The sequence below is a fragment of the Muscardinus avellanarius genome, assembly GCF_963383645.1.
Source record: "Muscardinus avellanarius genome assembly, chromosome: 4".
NCBI lineage: Eukaryota > Metazoa > Chordata > Mammalia > Rodentia > Gliridae > Muscardinus > Muscardinus avellanarius.
The window spans coordinates 110,538,797-110,555,420 of record NC_137789.1 but is presented as its reverse complement, the minus strand read 5'-3'; the positions used below and the strand labels follow the sequence as shown (position 1 = coordinate 110,555,420).

Here is a 16,624-nt window from a genome sequence, read left to right as displayed (position 1 = left end):
ATTTATTTTATTTATCTTTTATTTATTGGTATTGTTGGTGGTACTGTTGATTGAAGCCAGGGACATTCTATCTCTGAGCTGCACTCCTAGCCCTTTCTAATTTTTTTATTTTGTTTTGAAACAGGATCTCATTAGACTTCTGAGGGTCTCACTACATTGCTGAGGCTGTCCAAGAATCTGCGATCCTCTGGTCTCAGCTTCCCAAGTACAGAGATTACAGGCACGTACCTTCGTGCCACCACATCTGACTTGTTCCTCTTCTTTTATAAGCAACTCTCCAATGGGAATGGAAAGACATGGGCTCCTGGTAGAGATATTTATTTTGTGATGTAAATTTTGATGGAGAAGAAAAAATAATGTGTGGAGGATGGGGCGGGGGGGGGAAATATCAGAAACCAAGAGAGTTGTGAATGAGGCCACCTGTGTCACCTTCCCATAGACCAGGATGTAAAGCAAAAGCTTTGAGCATCAAACCCTGGAGTGAGAAGCCACGGGAAGATAGGCTGAGGTGCAAGACTGAGCCTATGCTAGGCCACACCTGAGGAAGAAAATGGCAAAGAGTGTGATGTAGAAGCTGCGTGAAAGACTTCATCTACCTAGGAGGTACCCAGGGTAAACTGCCCCGTTCTTTAAAAAAGAAGTATGGCTGGGAGTGGTGGCGCACGCTTGTAATCCCCACGCTTGGGAGGGTGAGACAGGAGAATCGCACGGGTTCAATGCCAGCCTTAGCTACTGAGTGAGGCTCTCAGCAACTTAGTGAGACCCTGTTCCCAAATAAAATACAAAATGGGTCTGGGAGTATAGCCTGGAGTTAGAAAGCCCCTGGGTTTCACCCCCAGTACCACCAAATAAATAAATAAATAAAACTTAAAAAATAAATAAAAAAATAAAAATAATATAAAAAAGAAGTAAGAACTGCATCACATGTATTTTGTTAAGATACCCAAAAGGTACGAAATCTGTTATTATTAAGAGCAAAACACAGTCACTTGTCAGAAGGAAAAAACCCTCTTTTTCCTGGAAAAATAATCTTCCCACCCGGGAGCTTTATTACGTAAGACAGAAGTTGAACAAGAAAACGTTTAGAAGGCTCTCATTCCCTCCATTTTCCTCTGGAAATGGTGAAAATTTTTCCTCGGACTCGCTGATCATTCTGACACTTCCCCTCTTTATGGTATGAGTGACTCTGATACTAAATAAAGAGAAGAATGAAAGGTGCGTACGCAGCGCTGGGCCCCAGCAAGCCGGTGGTGTGGTTCCAGTTGGCGTGTCAGTGTGGGAGAGAGAGCACCGCCTGACAGGCCCCCTCAACTGGAACAATATGGACTTTAGGGGGGATGAATTAGGGCCCTGATGGGAGGGACAGAGAGAAACTTCAGGAGATTCTTTTTTTTTTTTTTGGTGGTGGTACTGGGGTTCCTGGAAGCCCTTCTACCTACGGGCTACACTCCCAGACCTATTTTTTTATTTTTGGAAACAGGGTCTCTTAAGCCAGCGCGGCTGGCTTCGAACGTGCGCGATCCTCCTGTCTCTGCCTCCCAAGCACGGGGATTACAAGCGTGCGCCTCCACGCCCCGCCCAGGATATTCTTATATACTAATTGGGCATTATAATTAGGCATTATAATATGAATAGCAGTCACCTTACACTAAGTTCCGACTGATGTGTTAACGTCAATCCTTACAAAAAAAAAAGGTTTCTGCAGGTATGTCATTTTATCTTTGTTTCATGAGTGACAAAACTGAGGTTCAGAGCTAAACAGTTAAGTGACTAATGGCACACAGCCCCTGAGTCCCCAAGTTGAGTTCAAGCCCAGATCTGTCCGCCTCTGCTAGTCTGAGCTGCGTTCAGATGCTGGTACTGAGCATCTTCATACATTGTCTGAGAAGTATCAGAGTAGAAGAGATACTGAGTGAACACCGCTGCCCGGATTATGTGAGTTTCAGGCTCCTGAGGAATGGCCTAAGAAATCAGGATGAGCATCCTTGTTTTTCTCAGAGGCAAGAGGCCTATGGGATACCCACGTGCCCATTCCACGGAGGATGAACTACCACATCAGAAGAAGGTCTATGGCTGAGCACTGGGCATATTATGTCTCCTGCATCACAATGACTTTACCACACTCTTTAAGAGACAGTGACCTAGCTGGAACAGGCCTAACTTAATACCAATGACAAGAGAAACTCAAGAATCATATCTTTCATAAGGGTGCAGTGGCACACACCTGTGATCCTGGACTTGGGAGGCTGAGACAGGAGGATTACAGGTCAGAGGCCAGCTTTGGTAACTTAGCATGGCCTTCAGCAACTTAGTGAGACCCTGTTTCAATACATACATACATACATACATACATACAGCTGGGCATATAGCTCAGAGGTGGTATATCCCTGGGTTCCATTCCCAGTACCAAAAAAAAAAAGTTAAAAAATTAAAAATTAATTACATCTTCCATGAATTCTGGGCACTAGGACTTAACCTTACCATGTCTGAGTTTCCCATGATCTCCTTAACAGACTTCCTCGGGGGCTTTGCTTTGATGTCTCCTTGCCACTTTTTTTTTTTTTTTTTTTTGGTGGTACTGGGGTTCCTGGAAGCCCTTCTACCTCCGGGCTACACTCCCAGACCTATTTTATATTTTTGAAACAGGGTCTCTTACGCCAGCGCGGCTGGCTTCGAACCTGCGCCATCCTCCTGTCTCTGCCTCCCAAGAGCGGGGATTACAAGCGTGCGCCACCACGCCCGGCTCCTTGCCACTTTTAAGGGTGTCCTGACTGATAATCATTTTATGCCTTTAAGCAAATACTGCACTCAAAAAAGCTGGACTGGGCTTAAGAAAGATGACTTTATGGCCCAGGGATTAGAATTCATGCTCACAACCGAGAACATAGACCATAAAGAGTGCCCGGCCCTCCACAGTGCCAGCTAGCTAACATGGCCGTGATTACTCTTCTCCATGAGAAGACTGACTAACAATGGAGCTTCATGAATCCATTCCAAGGGGCATATGAACATTATTTCAAGAATAATGAATAAATATAACTATCGTACTTTCAATATGACGCTCCCCCCACAAACGAAGGCCGACAGCGTCCACATTTAAAAATAAGCGAACAATGATTGCATTTCTGTCCTGTGAGTGTTAGAAAGCACAGCTTCCAGAGCTTCTGAAACGCTCAGTGATTTGGGCCAAACTTTGTAATAACTTGTACAAAAACAAAATGTTCCAAGAGCTTTTCAGTGGATGAGTTAAAGATATATTTTAATGGTAAACAATTACATTCTTCTGTCAACTGATACCTCCTCCCCTCTTTCTTTTTTGGAAACATGCTTTCTGAATTTTCAATAGTTCCTTTGTGAAGGCATCTGTTACTCACATAATTGAAAAGATGTTTGTGCAGCGGCATGCTTGAGAGTACAGTTATTTAATCTTAATGATAAAGCCCCAAGGACAGAAAATCATAAGTAGAGAGCTCTTGTTATTTATCAAAAAGAAAAAGGGCTAAGACACCTAATCTATTCTCAAATTTAAATTCATGCTTGATGAAAACTATCAATAAAGCATGGGACCTGCAAAGTTTCTTAAATAACTATCCTTAGGACCAAAGGTGGTGGTGACGGGGACGAAGAGTAAAAGCAAACACGAGACAATAAAGGAACTTGACGAAGAAAAAGAAAAAAGCTGCTGTTTGGAAAACTTTTTTTTTTTTTGGGTCAAACAAAGAACTTGCTGTAGTTTACAACATGACACACACTTGATTAGTTTGTGCCCGAGGGTGTTTTTACACTCTACCGTGTAAACTCGAACTTCTATTAATTACAACTTACATTTAGAGGCAAATTTAAGAATTGTTAAGTAGAGAATTTTTCAAAGGATGTTGTTTATTTTCTTAAAAAACAGAAACCAGTTTTTCTACTCCAGGGCCTGGCTGGGGTTTTGTTTTTCTTTTTCCAAGTTTCTTGAAATAGCCAGGCATTGGAAAGTTATCAGAACACTCGAGGCATGCTGGGTGATACGGGGTGTGGGGCTCTTGAGTATGAAATTACTTGACTGTCCTTTGGGAAGAAATTCTTTACACATGATAAGAAGAAGTTACTCAGCAGTAGGGTGCTCAGAGTGACCTGCTTCAGGTCCCCTGCTTGGTGGTCGAGCTCCGTGTGGTAGAGACCAAGCACTCTTATTATTCCTGAATATGTTTTGCAAAAGATAGCTGTTCCAAAAAACAACAGGCCCTTAAGAATAGCAACAAAAGAAAAATAGTAGTGAAGTGGATGGCAAGAATCATTTCTACTAGCTGGATATGGTGGCACATACCTGTAATCCCAGTAATTTGGAAGGCTGAGACAGGAGGGTCACAGGTTGGAGGCTAGCCTTGGCAACTCAGTGATACCTTCAGCAACTTAGTGAGACCCTGATTTGTAATTAAAAAAAATTAAAAAGACAGAGGGTATCTAATTCTGAGCAGCTAACCATTGATGAGGGCCATCAGGGTTTCTGCTGGTCCAAGAAAAAGGAAAAGAATACCCAGTGCTTGCAGTGCTGGGGAGACCACTCCTCTTAATGAGACAGCTGGGAAGGAGACAAAAGTTCTCAGATTGGTCAGTGTCACCCTGGGTGAGGACAGGCAAAAGCTACCCTTTGGACTTTGGGGCGAAGACACCAAAGGGGACAAGCTACAACACCTGCCATTGGTGTATATGAATTGGGAATTCCACTTTAGAAATCCTCTGACAGCCCCTTTCACCATCTCTTTCTCTACCTTCTTGCAAACATTTTCTAGGGAGAGCTGCCCTTTTTGCTTAAATTTAATTTACTACACTCAGCCCCACATCCTGACATGTTCATGATGCGGCACTGGAGAAATTTCAAGAAAGACCCTATCACGAGGTCTCTGCCCTCAGGACCAGCTCCTCCTCCTCCTCCTCCTCCTCCTCTTCCTCCTTTTTCTTTTAGTACTGGAGATGGAACCCAGGAGCATTCTACCTCCGAGTTACACCTTAAGCCCTATTTTTTATTCTTTATTTTGAAACAGGACCTCACAGAGTTGCAAAGAGCCCCACTAAGTAGCTAAGGCTGTCCACGAACCGTGATCCCCTGGTCTCAGCCTCCTGAATGCTGGAATTACAAGCGTGCGCCACAACACTGGGCTAGGATCAGCTTCTTTATTGTTGTTGAGCTCTACAGCTGAAATATATGATGATCTGCCCTAAATTCTAACCCTGTGTGTGTGTGTGTGTGTGTGTGTGTGTGTGTGTGTGTGTGGTCCTGGGGGGTAGAACCCAGGAGCTTTCTACTGGCTATACTCCCAGACCTATTTTTATATTTTATTAGAAACAGGGTCTCACTAAGTTGCTGAGAGCTTCACTAAGTAGCTGAGGCCGGCTTCGAACCTGTGCGATCCTCGATCCTCCTGTCTCAGCCTCCCAAGTGCTGGGATTACAAAGTGTGCGCCACCACGCCCAGCTAACCCTATCTCATTTTTTGGTGTGTGGTACTAGGGCTTGAACTCAGAGGCATTCTACTTCTGAGCTACACCCTAATCTTCTTTTAGTTTTTAAATGAAACAAAATCTCACTAAGTTGCTGAGAGTCTAAGTCGCTGAGGCTAGCCTTGAACCTGTGATCCTCTCGTCAGACTACTGAGTCCTGGGATTATAGGCCACCACACCTGTGCCACCACACCTGGCTTTTCTATCCCTACCTCTTTAAGATCCAGTTCAAATTCCAGATCTTCCAGGAAGACTTTGCCCATTTCAGCTGGAAATTCTTCTCTCTTGCTTCTTTGATCCCTATTAAACTTGTTATTTTTACCTATCAAGTATCTGGTTTTTATATCTCAAATATTTTACATATGTGTATGGCCCATGAGTCAGACCTTGTAATAATTTAGAAAAACCAAGAGTCATAGCACCTTCCTGTTCTAATGAGCTGGTGGTGGCTATCTGGGGCCATATTAAGGACTCTGAAGCTGAACCTGGGCTGATAGGAGCATTACCATATTCTCTTATCAGACCTTGCAATGAGTGCAGTAGTACAGGTACCTTCTTACTGGTTACCAGTCCTGTTCTAACCCTTTGCTTCATTCATTCTTATTATCCCTGACAGTGTTTTGCAAATGAGAGCTGTTTACTTTTTTATTTTTTATTTTTTTTAGAGGAAAGAAGCTTTATTTTCTTAAGGTTTCAGGTTCATCCTATGTGAGGTGGGAGACTGCAGATCTCAGGACATGGTGGTGGGAGGTGGAGAAAAGAAGAGCACTGGGCTGTGCAATGAGAGCTGTTTAAAAAACACCAGGTGGCCGGGCCTGGTGGCTCATGCTTGTAATCCCTGTGCTTGGGAGGCAGAGACAGGAGGCTCCCGCAGGTTCGAAGCCAGCCTCTCTGGCTTAAGAGACCCTGTTTCCAAATAAAGTATAAAATAGGTCTGAGAGAATAGCCTGGAGGTAGAAAAGCCCCTGAGTTCCACCCCCAGTAGTGCGCGCACGTGCGCGCGCGTGCGCGCGCACACACACACACACACACACACACACACACATAAAAATAAAACCACCAATAGGCCCTTGAGAATAGCATGGAAATTAAAAAAAAATGGATATGAATTGAATGAAAAAAATCTATACTATCTGAGTAGGATAGAAAGAAACAGGCCACAAGAATAGGGCTTCTTGACCCATTTCAAATGCAATCGTGGGCTGTGAGGATAGGCTAATAATATTGTGCCCATCCCAAGAAGTATAATGCTGCATCTGGAGTAGCGCTGGGTATCCCAAGTGACAGACTGTGGCCATCTATAGAGCAGGCCAAGTAGGGGAGGGCCCATCAATGGTGCTCTGAGGCTTGGATGAATGGACTGGGAAGACTAGCATGACAGCTGAACTTTGCTGAGCATCTGCCCAAAGACAAGGTACGGTCAATGGGAGGCCACAGAAGGCAGTGTGATGGGTTTAACTTATGTACAACACCTTCAGAAATATTGGTGCCAAGCCGGGCATGGTGGCACCCGCTTGTAATCCCAGGACTTGGGAGGCTGAGTCAGGAGGATCACAGGTTCAAGGCCAGCCTCAGCAACTTAGTGAGGCCTTGTTTCAAAATAATAAAATAGAGGTGGGATGTGGCCCTTAGGTAGAATGATCCTGGGATGAATCCCCAGTTTCACAAAAAAGAAAAAAATAAATATTGGCACTGATATTTGTAAGGTTATTTCACATTAAGATGCTCTTGAAAATACAGAAAATCAGTGAGCACAAAGAATGTATCGACCATGAAAGTGGTGTTGGCAGATCACCACTGGCCTGTCTCACCCAGGTTCCTCCTGGCCTACCTTGTTCCTTGGGCTACCTATGCCACCTGCCCTTATATATCCATATATTTGAGTTTGTGGTCAAAGCATGAAGAATGCTTCTCCAATGACTTAAATAAATGACTGGTTTTCTAAATTTCCCATCTGTTTGGGGCTGATCCTTTTGCAAAAGACCATAAAAATGAATTACTAGAAAAATGAAATTTAAAGAGAGGCACACAAAACACAAGCTCCCATTTTTTATGAGTTTCAGTGGACATAAAATTATCCTGGCAAATTTCAATGTAAGTATATCAAAGCTTATTCTCAATTGCTGTGCTTATTAGCTCTTTATGGGCTAGTAACAGGCAGTTCAGGGATGGGTCAGTAAACCTCATTTGAGTAGCGGTGGTCTTGGGTGGGTGGGGGCGCCAAGGGTTTCTCAAATATAAAATCTTTAAGTCAGGTGCAATGGCACATGCTTGTAATCCCAGTATTTGGGAGGCTGAAAGAGGAAAATCATAGGTTTGAGGCCAGGCTCAGTAACTTAGCGAGACCCTGTTTCAAAAGAAAGAAAGAAAGAAAGAGCACTGGAGGTGTAGCTTGAAGGGAGAATGCTCCTGGATTCAATCCTTAGTACCACAGAAAAAGAAAAAGAAAAAGAAAATCTGAGATCCTGCCTATGATTTTTCTCAATTCTCTATGTATTAGATTCAAGGGTGTCAAAATGAGCAATATTTTGTGGAATCGTGTAACTCACCTTGGGCTTCTAGTTCCTCAAATCCTGATAGATTCGGGGTTGTGGTACTGGGGATGGAACTCAGGGACATTCTACCTCTGAGCTACGCGCTCAGCCTTACTTTTTAGTCTTTATTTATTTACTTTTTTTTTTTGTGGTACTGGGGGTGGAACCCAGGGGCTTTTCTACCTCCGGGCTCTACTCCCAGACCTATTTTCTATTTTATTTGGAAACAGGGTCTCACTAGGTTGCTGAGAGCCTCACTAAGCAGCTGAGGCTGGCTTCGAACCCGTGCGATCCTCCTGTCTCAGCCTCCCAAGCGCGGGGATTACCAGCGTGCTCTACCATGCCCAGATCTTAGTCTTTATTTTGAAACAGGGTCTCACTAAGTTTTGGAGGCCTTTCTAAGTAGGTGAGGCTGTCTTCAAATCTGTGATCCTCCTGTTTCAAACTCCCAAGTATTGGGATTACAAGCGTGCGCCACCATGCCCGGCTAGGGTGTTCATTCTAACGTACACGCGCATCTAACAGAACACGAAGCTTCCCCCAGCACTGCCTACCACCTTCAGTGACAGAAACACGGCCCCTCCAGCTGTCACGAGGGCTCTGCCTAAATGCATCTGGCCTGGGCACAGTTCACCCTGAGTCACTGTGAAGGAAGCCAGGTCAGCCCCACAGCATGACAGACTCGTCCAAGAACTACTTATGGGAAAAGCAGAAGGTTAGAATCTGAAATTGGGCATTACATATGCAAGAAGATGAAACGTAACTGCTCATTTCCCTCACAAACAAATACATTTGTTTATGATTTTGATTTTCTAAATACTCAGAGAAGCACATCACAAAGTGCTTTTGCCTTAATGCTCCTTTTAAAATCCCTAATAACAACTCCATGTGCTCCACAGAAACGGACCGTGTAATTTATTCAGGAAAATTAAAACCAGTAATCTGGTATTCTGTATAAAGATTTTTTTCCCCCTGCTTGGGCTTCAAAGGAATTTACCAAAAAAAAAAAAAAGAAAGAAAGAAAAGAAAAGAAAAGAAAGAGAAGAAAAGAAAAAGAAATCTGCATGTGAAAACAAAGCCTTTAAAATGAGTTACTATTCCTGAAAAATCAAGCCAAGAGAATTCCATAAAAGAAGCCATTTTGCTTTTTGTTCCTTTGCTGATAAAGTAAAGTGATATGCGGCATGTCAGACAAAGAGTTGAACAATACAGAAAAGTGTTCCATCTAGTTGGACGTGGTGGTACGCGCTCGTAATCCCATTACTTGGGAGGATGAGATAGGAGGGTCGCAGGTTCAAGGATAATCTAAGCAATGTAGCTAGATTCTCAGCAGCCCAGCAAGACCTTGTTTCAAAATAACAATTTTAAAAGGGGTGGGACTTAGAGTGTAGCTCCGAGGTAAAAGGTCCCTGGGCTCAACTCTCAGTACCATAAAAACAATTTCCATTTTAGAAGAGTCCTGTGCCCAAGATGTGTGTTTTAGTGTATTCTAATCCATAGTAACGCCATCTATAAATCCTAAACAAGAAATATCCACAATACCCACATTTCCCAAGCTTTGCTGAGTTTGAGACATCTATACAGCGACAACCTCGTGATGGGAAAACATTTAATGCTTTTTATATTGGTAATCATCTGTAACATGAGCAATTAAGTACAGTACTAATGGACTATGGCCAGGAGCCTGGTACTAATATTAAAAACTGACAGAGATGAATAGGTTTGGAAGCAAAACCAGGCTGACAAAGACATTTTTATGAAGTGCTTGGACCTATTTGATTTAAACCAATCAGAGGCAAGTTTGGACGAGTCGGGCCTTCAGTGACAATGATGCTTTCACAGGCATCGTACCATTTCTGCTGTGCCTTAAATAAAAACACCCATTGATTCTTTTCGACAGCCTGCACTTTCATTATTACACTCATTAATAAACCAAAAGTGCCCAACTAATAATATGCGAGTAACATTTACTGAGGAACTGGCTACTTTTTTTCCCCTTGTAGTAAAATGAAAACATTTACTGGAATCATGAATCACAGTGCATGAAGAATACATCAGTGGATAATGCATCATAGATCACTCATTTCTTTTTCACCTTCTAGGAAAGCCAAGCTGGAGAGAGGGGACCAGAGTAAGGAGTGAGTTGTTCTATAAAAGTGAGAAGGTAGAGAAAGCAGATGAGCCGGCAGCCAAGTTGGGGATCCAATCATTCAGACCCGGCTTTGGAAGGCTTTACCAGGATATTTCCACACTGAACCCTGGTCTACAAAGTCCTGACCTTTGGAAAGGACTTTCCCTTCTTGAAAAGAAGGAGCCTTCTTGAAAAGAGTTACTTACCCTTTACCCTTCTAGTCACCTCTGTTTTATCTGTGTTCATGCAGCTTGTGACTATCATGAATGAATGAAACGCATCTGACTTGGGCAAGAGTGTGACCGGCAAGAATGGATGAAATCTGCCATAATCACACGGTTTTATGCAAGAGTTTAGTCTCTTCTTTGAACAACGTCTCTCCGGTCAGATTTGAGTCTCCTCTGCCCTTCTCTGGTAGAATCAACTGAAGAGAAGGCATCCAAATTCCCAGCCTCTCATCCCTACCATGACATATGGGATTATGGGTGATTCTTTAAAAATCAAGAGTGGTGCAAATAAGTAAGAGTAGCATTATTTTAAGTATAGTCTGATTATTTATTTATTTATTTATTTAGGTGGTGCTGGAAATTGAATTCAGGACCTCATACATGCCAGGCAAATACTCTGCCACTGAGCCACATCCCTAGACAGTCTGATATGTGTGTGTGTGTGTGTGTGTGTGTGTGTGTGTGTGTGTGAGAGAGAGAGAGAGAGACAGACAGACAGACAGACAGACAGACAGACAGACTAGGGATTGAATACAGGAGTATTCTACCTCTGAACTACACCTCTAGCCCTCTTTTATTTTGAAACAGGGTCTCACTAAGTTACTGAGGCTATACTTGAACCTGAAATCTTCCTGTCTCAGCCTCCCAAGCATTGGAATTATAGGCATGCATTGTCACACCTGGCTTGATTTTTAAAACACAAATCAATGCTCTTCAAATTTGGGTAGTTAACGATTATTAATTACAATTATTATGGCACTCCTTGCATCTGATCACAGAGTCACAGTGGTCTAGATGGCTAAAAAGAAGAAATGCTGAAGAAATGCTAAAGGCTTGCTAGTCACCCCCAAGTAGTGGGTAGACCAATAGTCCCTGTTCCTCCATTGCTGGTACAGCCACACAAGGCAGGGCTCTCCCTGTTGGCATTTCCATTTGGCAGTTGGACTATTGTCTCTCAATTTCTTAATTGGTGCATTGTAATCATATATCACATTGGAGTACAAGACTTGAGAGGATGGAGCCTCTTTAAAACGCAGGAGGTACATAAACAAATGTATCAAAGTTAATCACCAAACAAGCAGAGGAGGCAGTATTTCTAATGAAACTGTCCTGATGGAAGCTTTGGCTCATAAGCCAATAAACAAACTATAGAATCCATAGACATTATTTGCAGAAACCTCATCTGAGAAGGCAGTTTATGTGAACACTGATAGTGTACCTTTTATGTACGATGAGAATGTGTGGACTTTTGTATTAAATACCAAGAGAAATAACATTCGCATTTTAAAAATTGATGGCACTATATTGAAAAATAATGCTATAAAGAGCAGTCATTTGAAAGTCTACTATCAATTTTTAAAAATCCTTCTGGACTATAACACTGCAAGGCAAGCTCTTGGGAATACTTTGTGGGAATTTTTCATGAGGTACTAAACCCAACTCAATTTACTTCCATTATTCCTACAGAAGCATCGCAACTTCTGTTGAATGGCCATGCCTAAAGAGGCTCTGGTTTACACGCGTACAGATGAAAGTACAATAGAACTTAAAGGAAGCAAGACTAGGAACTGATGTGTCCCACGGCATCACCTGAGGACGAAGGTAAGGACCCAAAGATGAATGTCATTGGTCTAGCCTGAAGTTGGAATGGTGACTGACTATAAGAACAACAACCAGTAAATTACTCAGCTGTCTTTGACCTTTTAAACAAGCAAGGGAACTGGAATGTTTGTTCAGTTAACTTAGCTTCTATTGACCTTAATTTTGTGCATGGCCACCGTACACACACACACACACACACACACACACACACATACACACACACACACACACACACACACACACACACACACACACACACTTATTCCTTCTATTCGATCTCCCAAGCTCTAAATTTGAGACCAGGAGGCCGAGTCTATCAACATTCTGCAGTGAAGAACCAGTTGCAAGGAAGATGGTACGACCTAAACAAACCAAATATGAGCTACAAGCACAGAGCCGGATGACACATGAATTTGAAAACTAGTCTTTATTCCAGTCTTTAATGATACAGGTACCATAGTCGTAATGCAAAGGAGACAGTCTCCTATTGATTCAACTTCCAGGAGACAACTTTTGCTTTCTTTCTACTACCATCATCTTTTAGAAATAGGCAGCAAAGGTTAAAAACTAAGCCACACGGAGCTTGGCAAGATTTCCTGGGTCAAAGGCATAGTCGTGGAAGAAGAAAAAAAAAAAAAAACCAAGATGGGGGGCAAAAACAGACCTTATCTAGGGCTAGTTCTGTTATGCTAAGAAATGCTTACTTTTCAATGTTAACACAACGACATGACAACCTCATAACGACACTGAAAATCTTTTTGTTTTCTTTTTAACAGAGACTCAAACATCTCAAGGTATATGAACCTACAGAAAACATCCTTAATCATCTATACTTCTGGAGGGAAGAAAGGCATTGCCAGACAGGTGGTCACAGGATAAACCCAAACAAAAAGAACATCACATTTTAGCCCATGTAACCAGAGAAAGCTAGGCTTTCTAAAAACACAAGGCGATACACAAAGTAAAATGTCCGAGGGATGTTTCCTAAAAAGTTCCTTAGACTTCCTTTGTCTTATATTTGACCAAAAAACTCTTTCGGTATTGGGAATTGGATGCCCGGGCATTCGACCCCAGATCTATACATCAAATAAAAAACATAGCTGATGTGGTAGTGCACACCTATAATTCCAGTACTTGGGAAGGTGAAATAGGAGGATTATAGGTTGGGGGACAGAGTGCAATATCTTAGCAAAATCCTGTTTCAAAATAAAAAATAATACAGAACTAGGGGTGCATAGATCTGGGTTCAATCCTCTGTATCATATATGTAAAGATTAATTTAGCAATGACTTGCTAAGAAACGGTTTCTTAGTTGGGTGTGGTGGCGCATGCTCGTAATCCTAGTACTTAGGAGGATGAGACGGGAGGATCACAGGCTCGAGGACAGCCTCAACAAGTAGTGAGAGTCTCATCAACCTAGTGAGACCTTGTTTCAAAAGAGAATAGGGCAAGCTGGGCGTGGTGGTGCATGCTTGTAATCCCAGCATTTGGGAGGCTGAGACAGATGGATTGGGGTTCCTAACCAGCCTCAGCTGCTTAGTAACTTCACAACTCAGTGAGACCTGGTTTCAAAATAAAGAATAAAAAATAGGGCTGGGGGTGTAGCTCGGAGGTAGAATGCCCCTGGGTTAAATCCCTAGTGCCCCCCCCAAAAAAAAAAGAAAGAAAAAAAGATATGTTTTCTTACCTTTCATAATGCCTGCGGGTACAGGTGGCGGCGCTGGTGCTCCCAGGATTCCCCCCTAGTTCGTCATAAATATGTTTCCATTGCCGGCGGGCTGTTATCTGAAAAATGGCAACGAAAATCTCAATCTAGTTTCCTCGGAGATTCACAGCGCCAGGCTTCGATACATATGCAACATACACAACAGTCAGAAGAGAACAGTCTGTATTGGAAACCCAGAAACAGACAAGTCCAAATGAGTATATGGGGAGACTTATGGTTTTATAGTAAGATCTCACTTTACAATAAAAATGGAATTCAACTTTTGGCTCTATATTTTGTCCTCCTCAGTGTGTTTTTATCTGAAGCCATCTCCCTGGCTATTCATGTACCCTGTTCCTTTATGTCCTGTGGTAAGGCATAAAAAAAATTTGCATTTCAGCTAAACCATATCTTAGTTTATCAGTTTAAATGAGTCACAACGAACACACGTTTCCTGAGGCCCAGGAAGGAGGCTGGCCTGGTACACAGGTTAAAAAAAGGACTCTTCACCAACCATGCTTTTGTATCTTCTGATTTTGGAACCATGTGATGTGTTGCCTACTTTAAAAAATAAGTTACCAATAGAGTAACTAAAATGATCAAATTGGTTGAGGAATTTATAGTCATGTTAGGCTTGGTTTCAATGCCAGCTCCTTTAACCACCAAAACAACCCCAAAGTCTGAAACTGTGTATGTCACAACGGTTTATTTTTATTCACTCAGGTCAGAAAAATGGGATATTGATCAAATCCTATGAAAACTTAATATATCCCAAAGTTAAAATGCTCATTATATATATTATTGAGTTGGGCGAATAAAAACAAACAGCTTGCACTATACTGAAATGCGCATGATGGTCTTAATTTATACGTATATTTTAAATTTTACTTCTGTACATAAATTAAGATTTTTAACAAAATAACAGATGCAAGATCTGGCAAATGATTATTTGGGGGAAACCACATCATTTACTACGTCTAAGCCAGTCTAGTGTCTCCTTGAAACTAGGAAGACAGGACAAGTTCTGAGGTCCTCATAATCATTTCAAAACAGGAAAGGACTATTACTGGAATGTCTAGGGGACTGGGTGTGGCAAAGGTGCTGGTGGCATTGAATACAATCCCACCAGGAGGCCTCTTCTGAAAAGTACCCACAGAGCTGCCAGCAGAGTTCACAAAGGGCTAAAGGCAGCAGCAATTAGTGAGAACAAAATATCTCAACTTGCAACTGGGGGTCCATAGTAATTGCAGCCTAAGAAGAGGAAGATGGGTAGAGGTGAAATACTATAGGGTAAAGGGTGCCTTTTCCATCTCAAATAAAAAGAACCCCTTCATTTCCATATATCCTTCTCAATAGGCCCAGTGGGCATCCAGAGACAATGTTCATTTTGAATTATTCAATTTCTCATGGACCATTTCTCCAACCAATCTGTTTCAGCAGTCGTCACCAGACACAACCACCTCATACATCCCCTAGCAGAGATAACTGAAAATGAACGTTTCCATATTTATGGCTTTAGATAGTTGGTTTCAAACTCCTTTCAAAATAATCAAAATACATATTTTGATAGTGATTATATATTTAATCAAATCTCCCTCCAGTCTTTAACTGATACAATCTTTGGCTCATTTATTTTATTTTATTTTTGGTACATGGATTGAACCCATGGGACTTCTACCTCCCAGCTATACCCCCAGCCCTGTCTTATTTTATTTTTTATCTTGAAACAGGGTCTCACTACATTGTTAAAGTTGGCTTCAAACTTTCAATCCTTTTGTCTCAGCCTCCTAAAACCTGGGATTTCAGACCTGTGTCACTATGTGGCTTTGGCTGATCTAGTCTAGAGCAGTCTATCAAGGAAGAAGAACATGGTTCTCTCCCAAATGTTTTCATTATTCCTTAACGTCCCTAGAATTCAGAGGCCCTTGGAAGCACAACTCTACCTCCCCCCACTCAGGTAAGGAGTGGGCCCAGCTGAGCATAGCAGGGCCGGAGGAGGGGCCAGGTGTGTGACTGTTATAACTCTGGGTAAAACCATGACTCTTGTCTTCCTGGGTCTCTTGGAGACACTCTATTTTCTCTTTTGTTAAGGAGTTTTCACTTTCTATCATTTAATATTCCCTTAGCCTGTAAGGTGAGTGATTGACAGCTCATTCACAGATAAAGGAAGTGAGACTCCTGCACTTGCTTAACTTGCCCATGGACACAAAGAACCACAGTAGAACAACCCAGATCCATATAGTTGTCTTATGGTACCAAGAGCAGAGATCTTTCTAGGGCATCAAAGCAGCCACCTTATCAGAATGACCTGTTCCTTGCCAGGTAATAATAACATAGGGCTCCAGGGCTTTTCCTGCAAAGAGGCAGATGACTATGGGAATCACAGCTTTTGCTATCAGTTCTCAACCTTTAGCTGTGGGTCTTTCCCTTTGGTGAAAGATCTAAGAAGTCAGTAAGAATTGAAGTGGTTAAACTGAGGAATAGTGCTCTGAAACTTTCTTTCCCTAAAGTATGAAGTATCTGATGGTCCTTCCCTCTACCCTGACCACCTGTGTCTCTAGTTAGAACAGGGGGTCAGTATTATATTCATTACTGAGTCCCAGATAAGTCCCAATTATATCTGAATCCATCTACCTGGTCATCAATTCATTCACCAAAATTTACTGTATAGCTTCCATCTATTAGGTCCTGGGTTAGGAACAGGGGTATAACAGACAATCAAGGTGTCTGTATTCTAGTGGGGGCACCCAAAACAAACAAACACAGACACAAACAAAATAACAGATTATGAAACAGCTGATAAAACAAGAGAGACCACTGATGATAGGGACACTAAAGGTGTGCAAGCAGCCTCGTTCCCCTCCAACAACCCAACATTTAGACAAGAGAATGCCCTATGAAACACTTGCTGTCAAAGAAATTACAAACCCTGCTTTAAA

The 16,624-nt window shown here is 42.2% G+C and overlaps 1 protein-coding gene across 1 annotated transcript in view; it reads right to left on the bottom strand.

Annotated features, from left to right (window-relative positions):
- ARID5B (AT-rich interaction domain 5B) overlaps positions 1–16,624 on the bottom strand; it is a gene marked incomplete at both ends in the record, with an annotated part of 191,502 nt that overhangs the window by 12,667 nt on the left and 162,211 nt on the right. Inside the window, one exon of the mRNA XM_080693885.1 lies at positions 13,668–13,765. Coding sequence (XP_080550011.1) covers positions 13,668–13,765 — 98 coding nt within the window. The remainder of the gene's footprint in view (positions 1–13,667; positions 13,766–16,624) is intronic.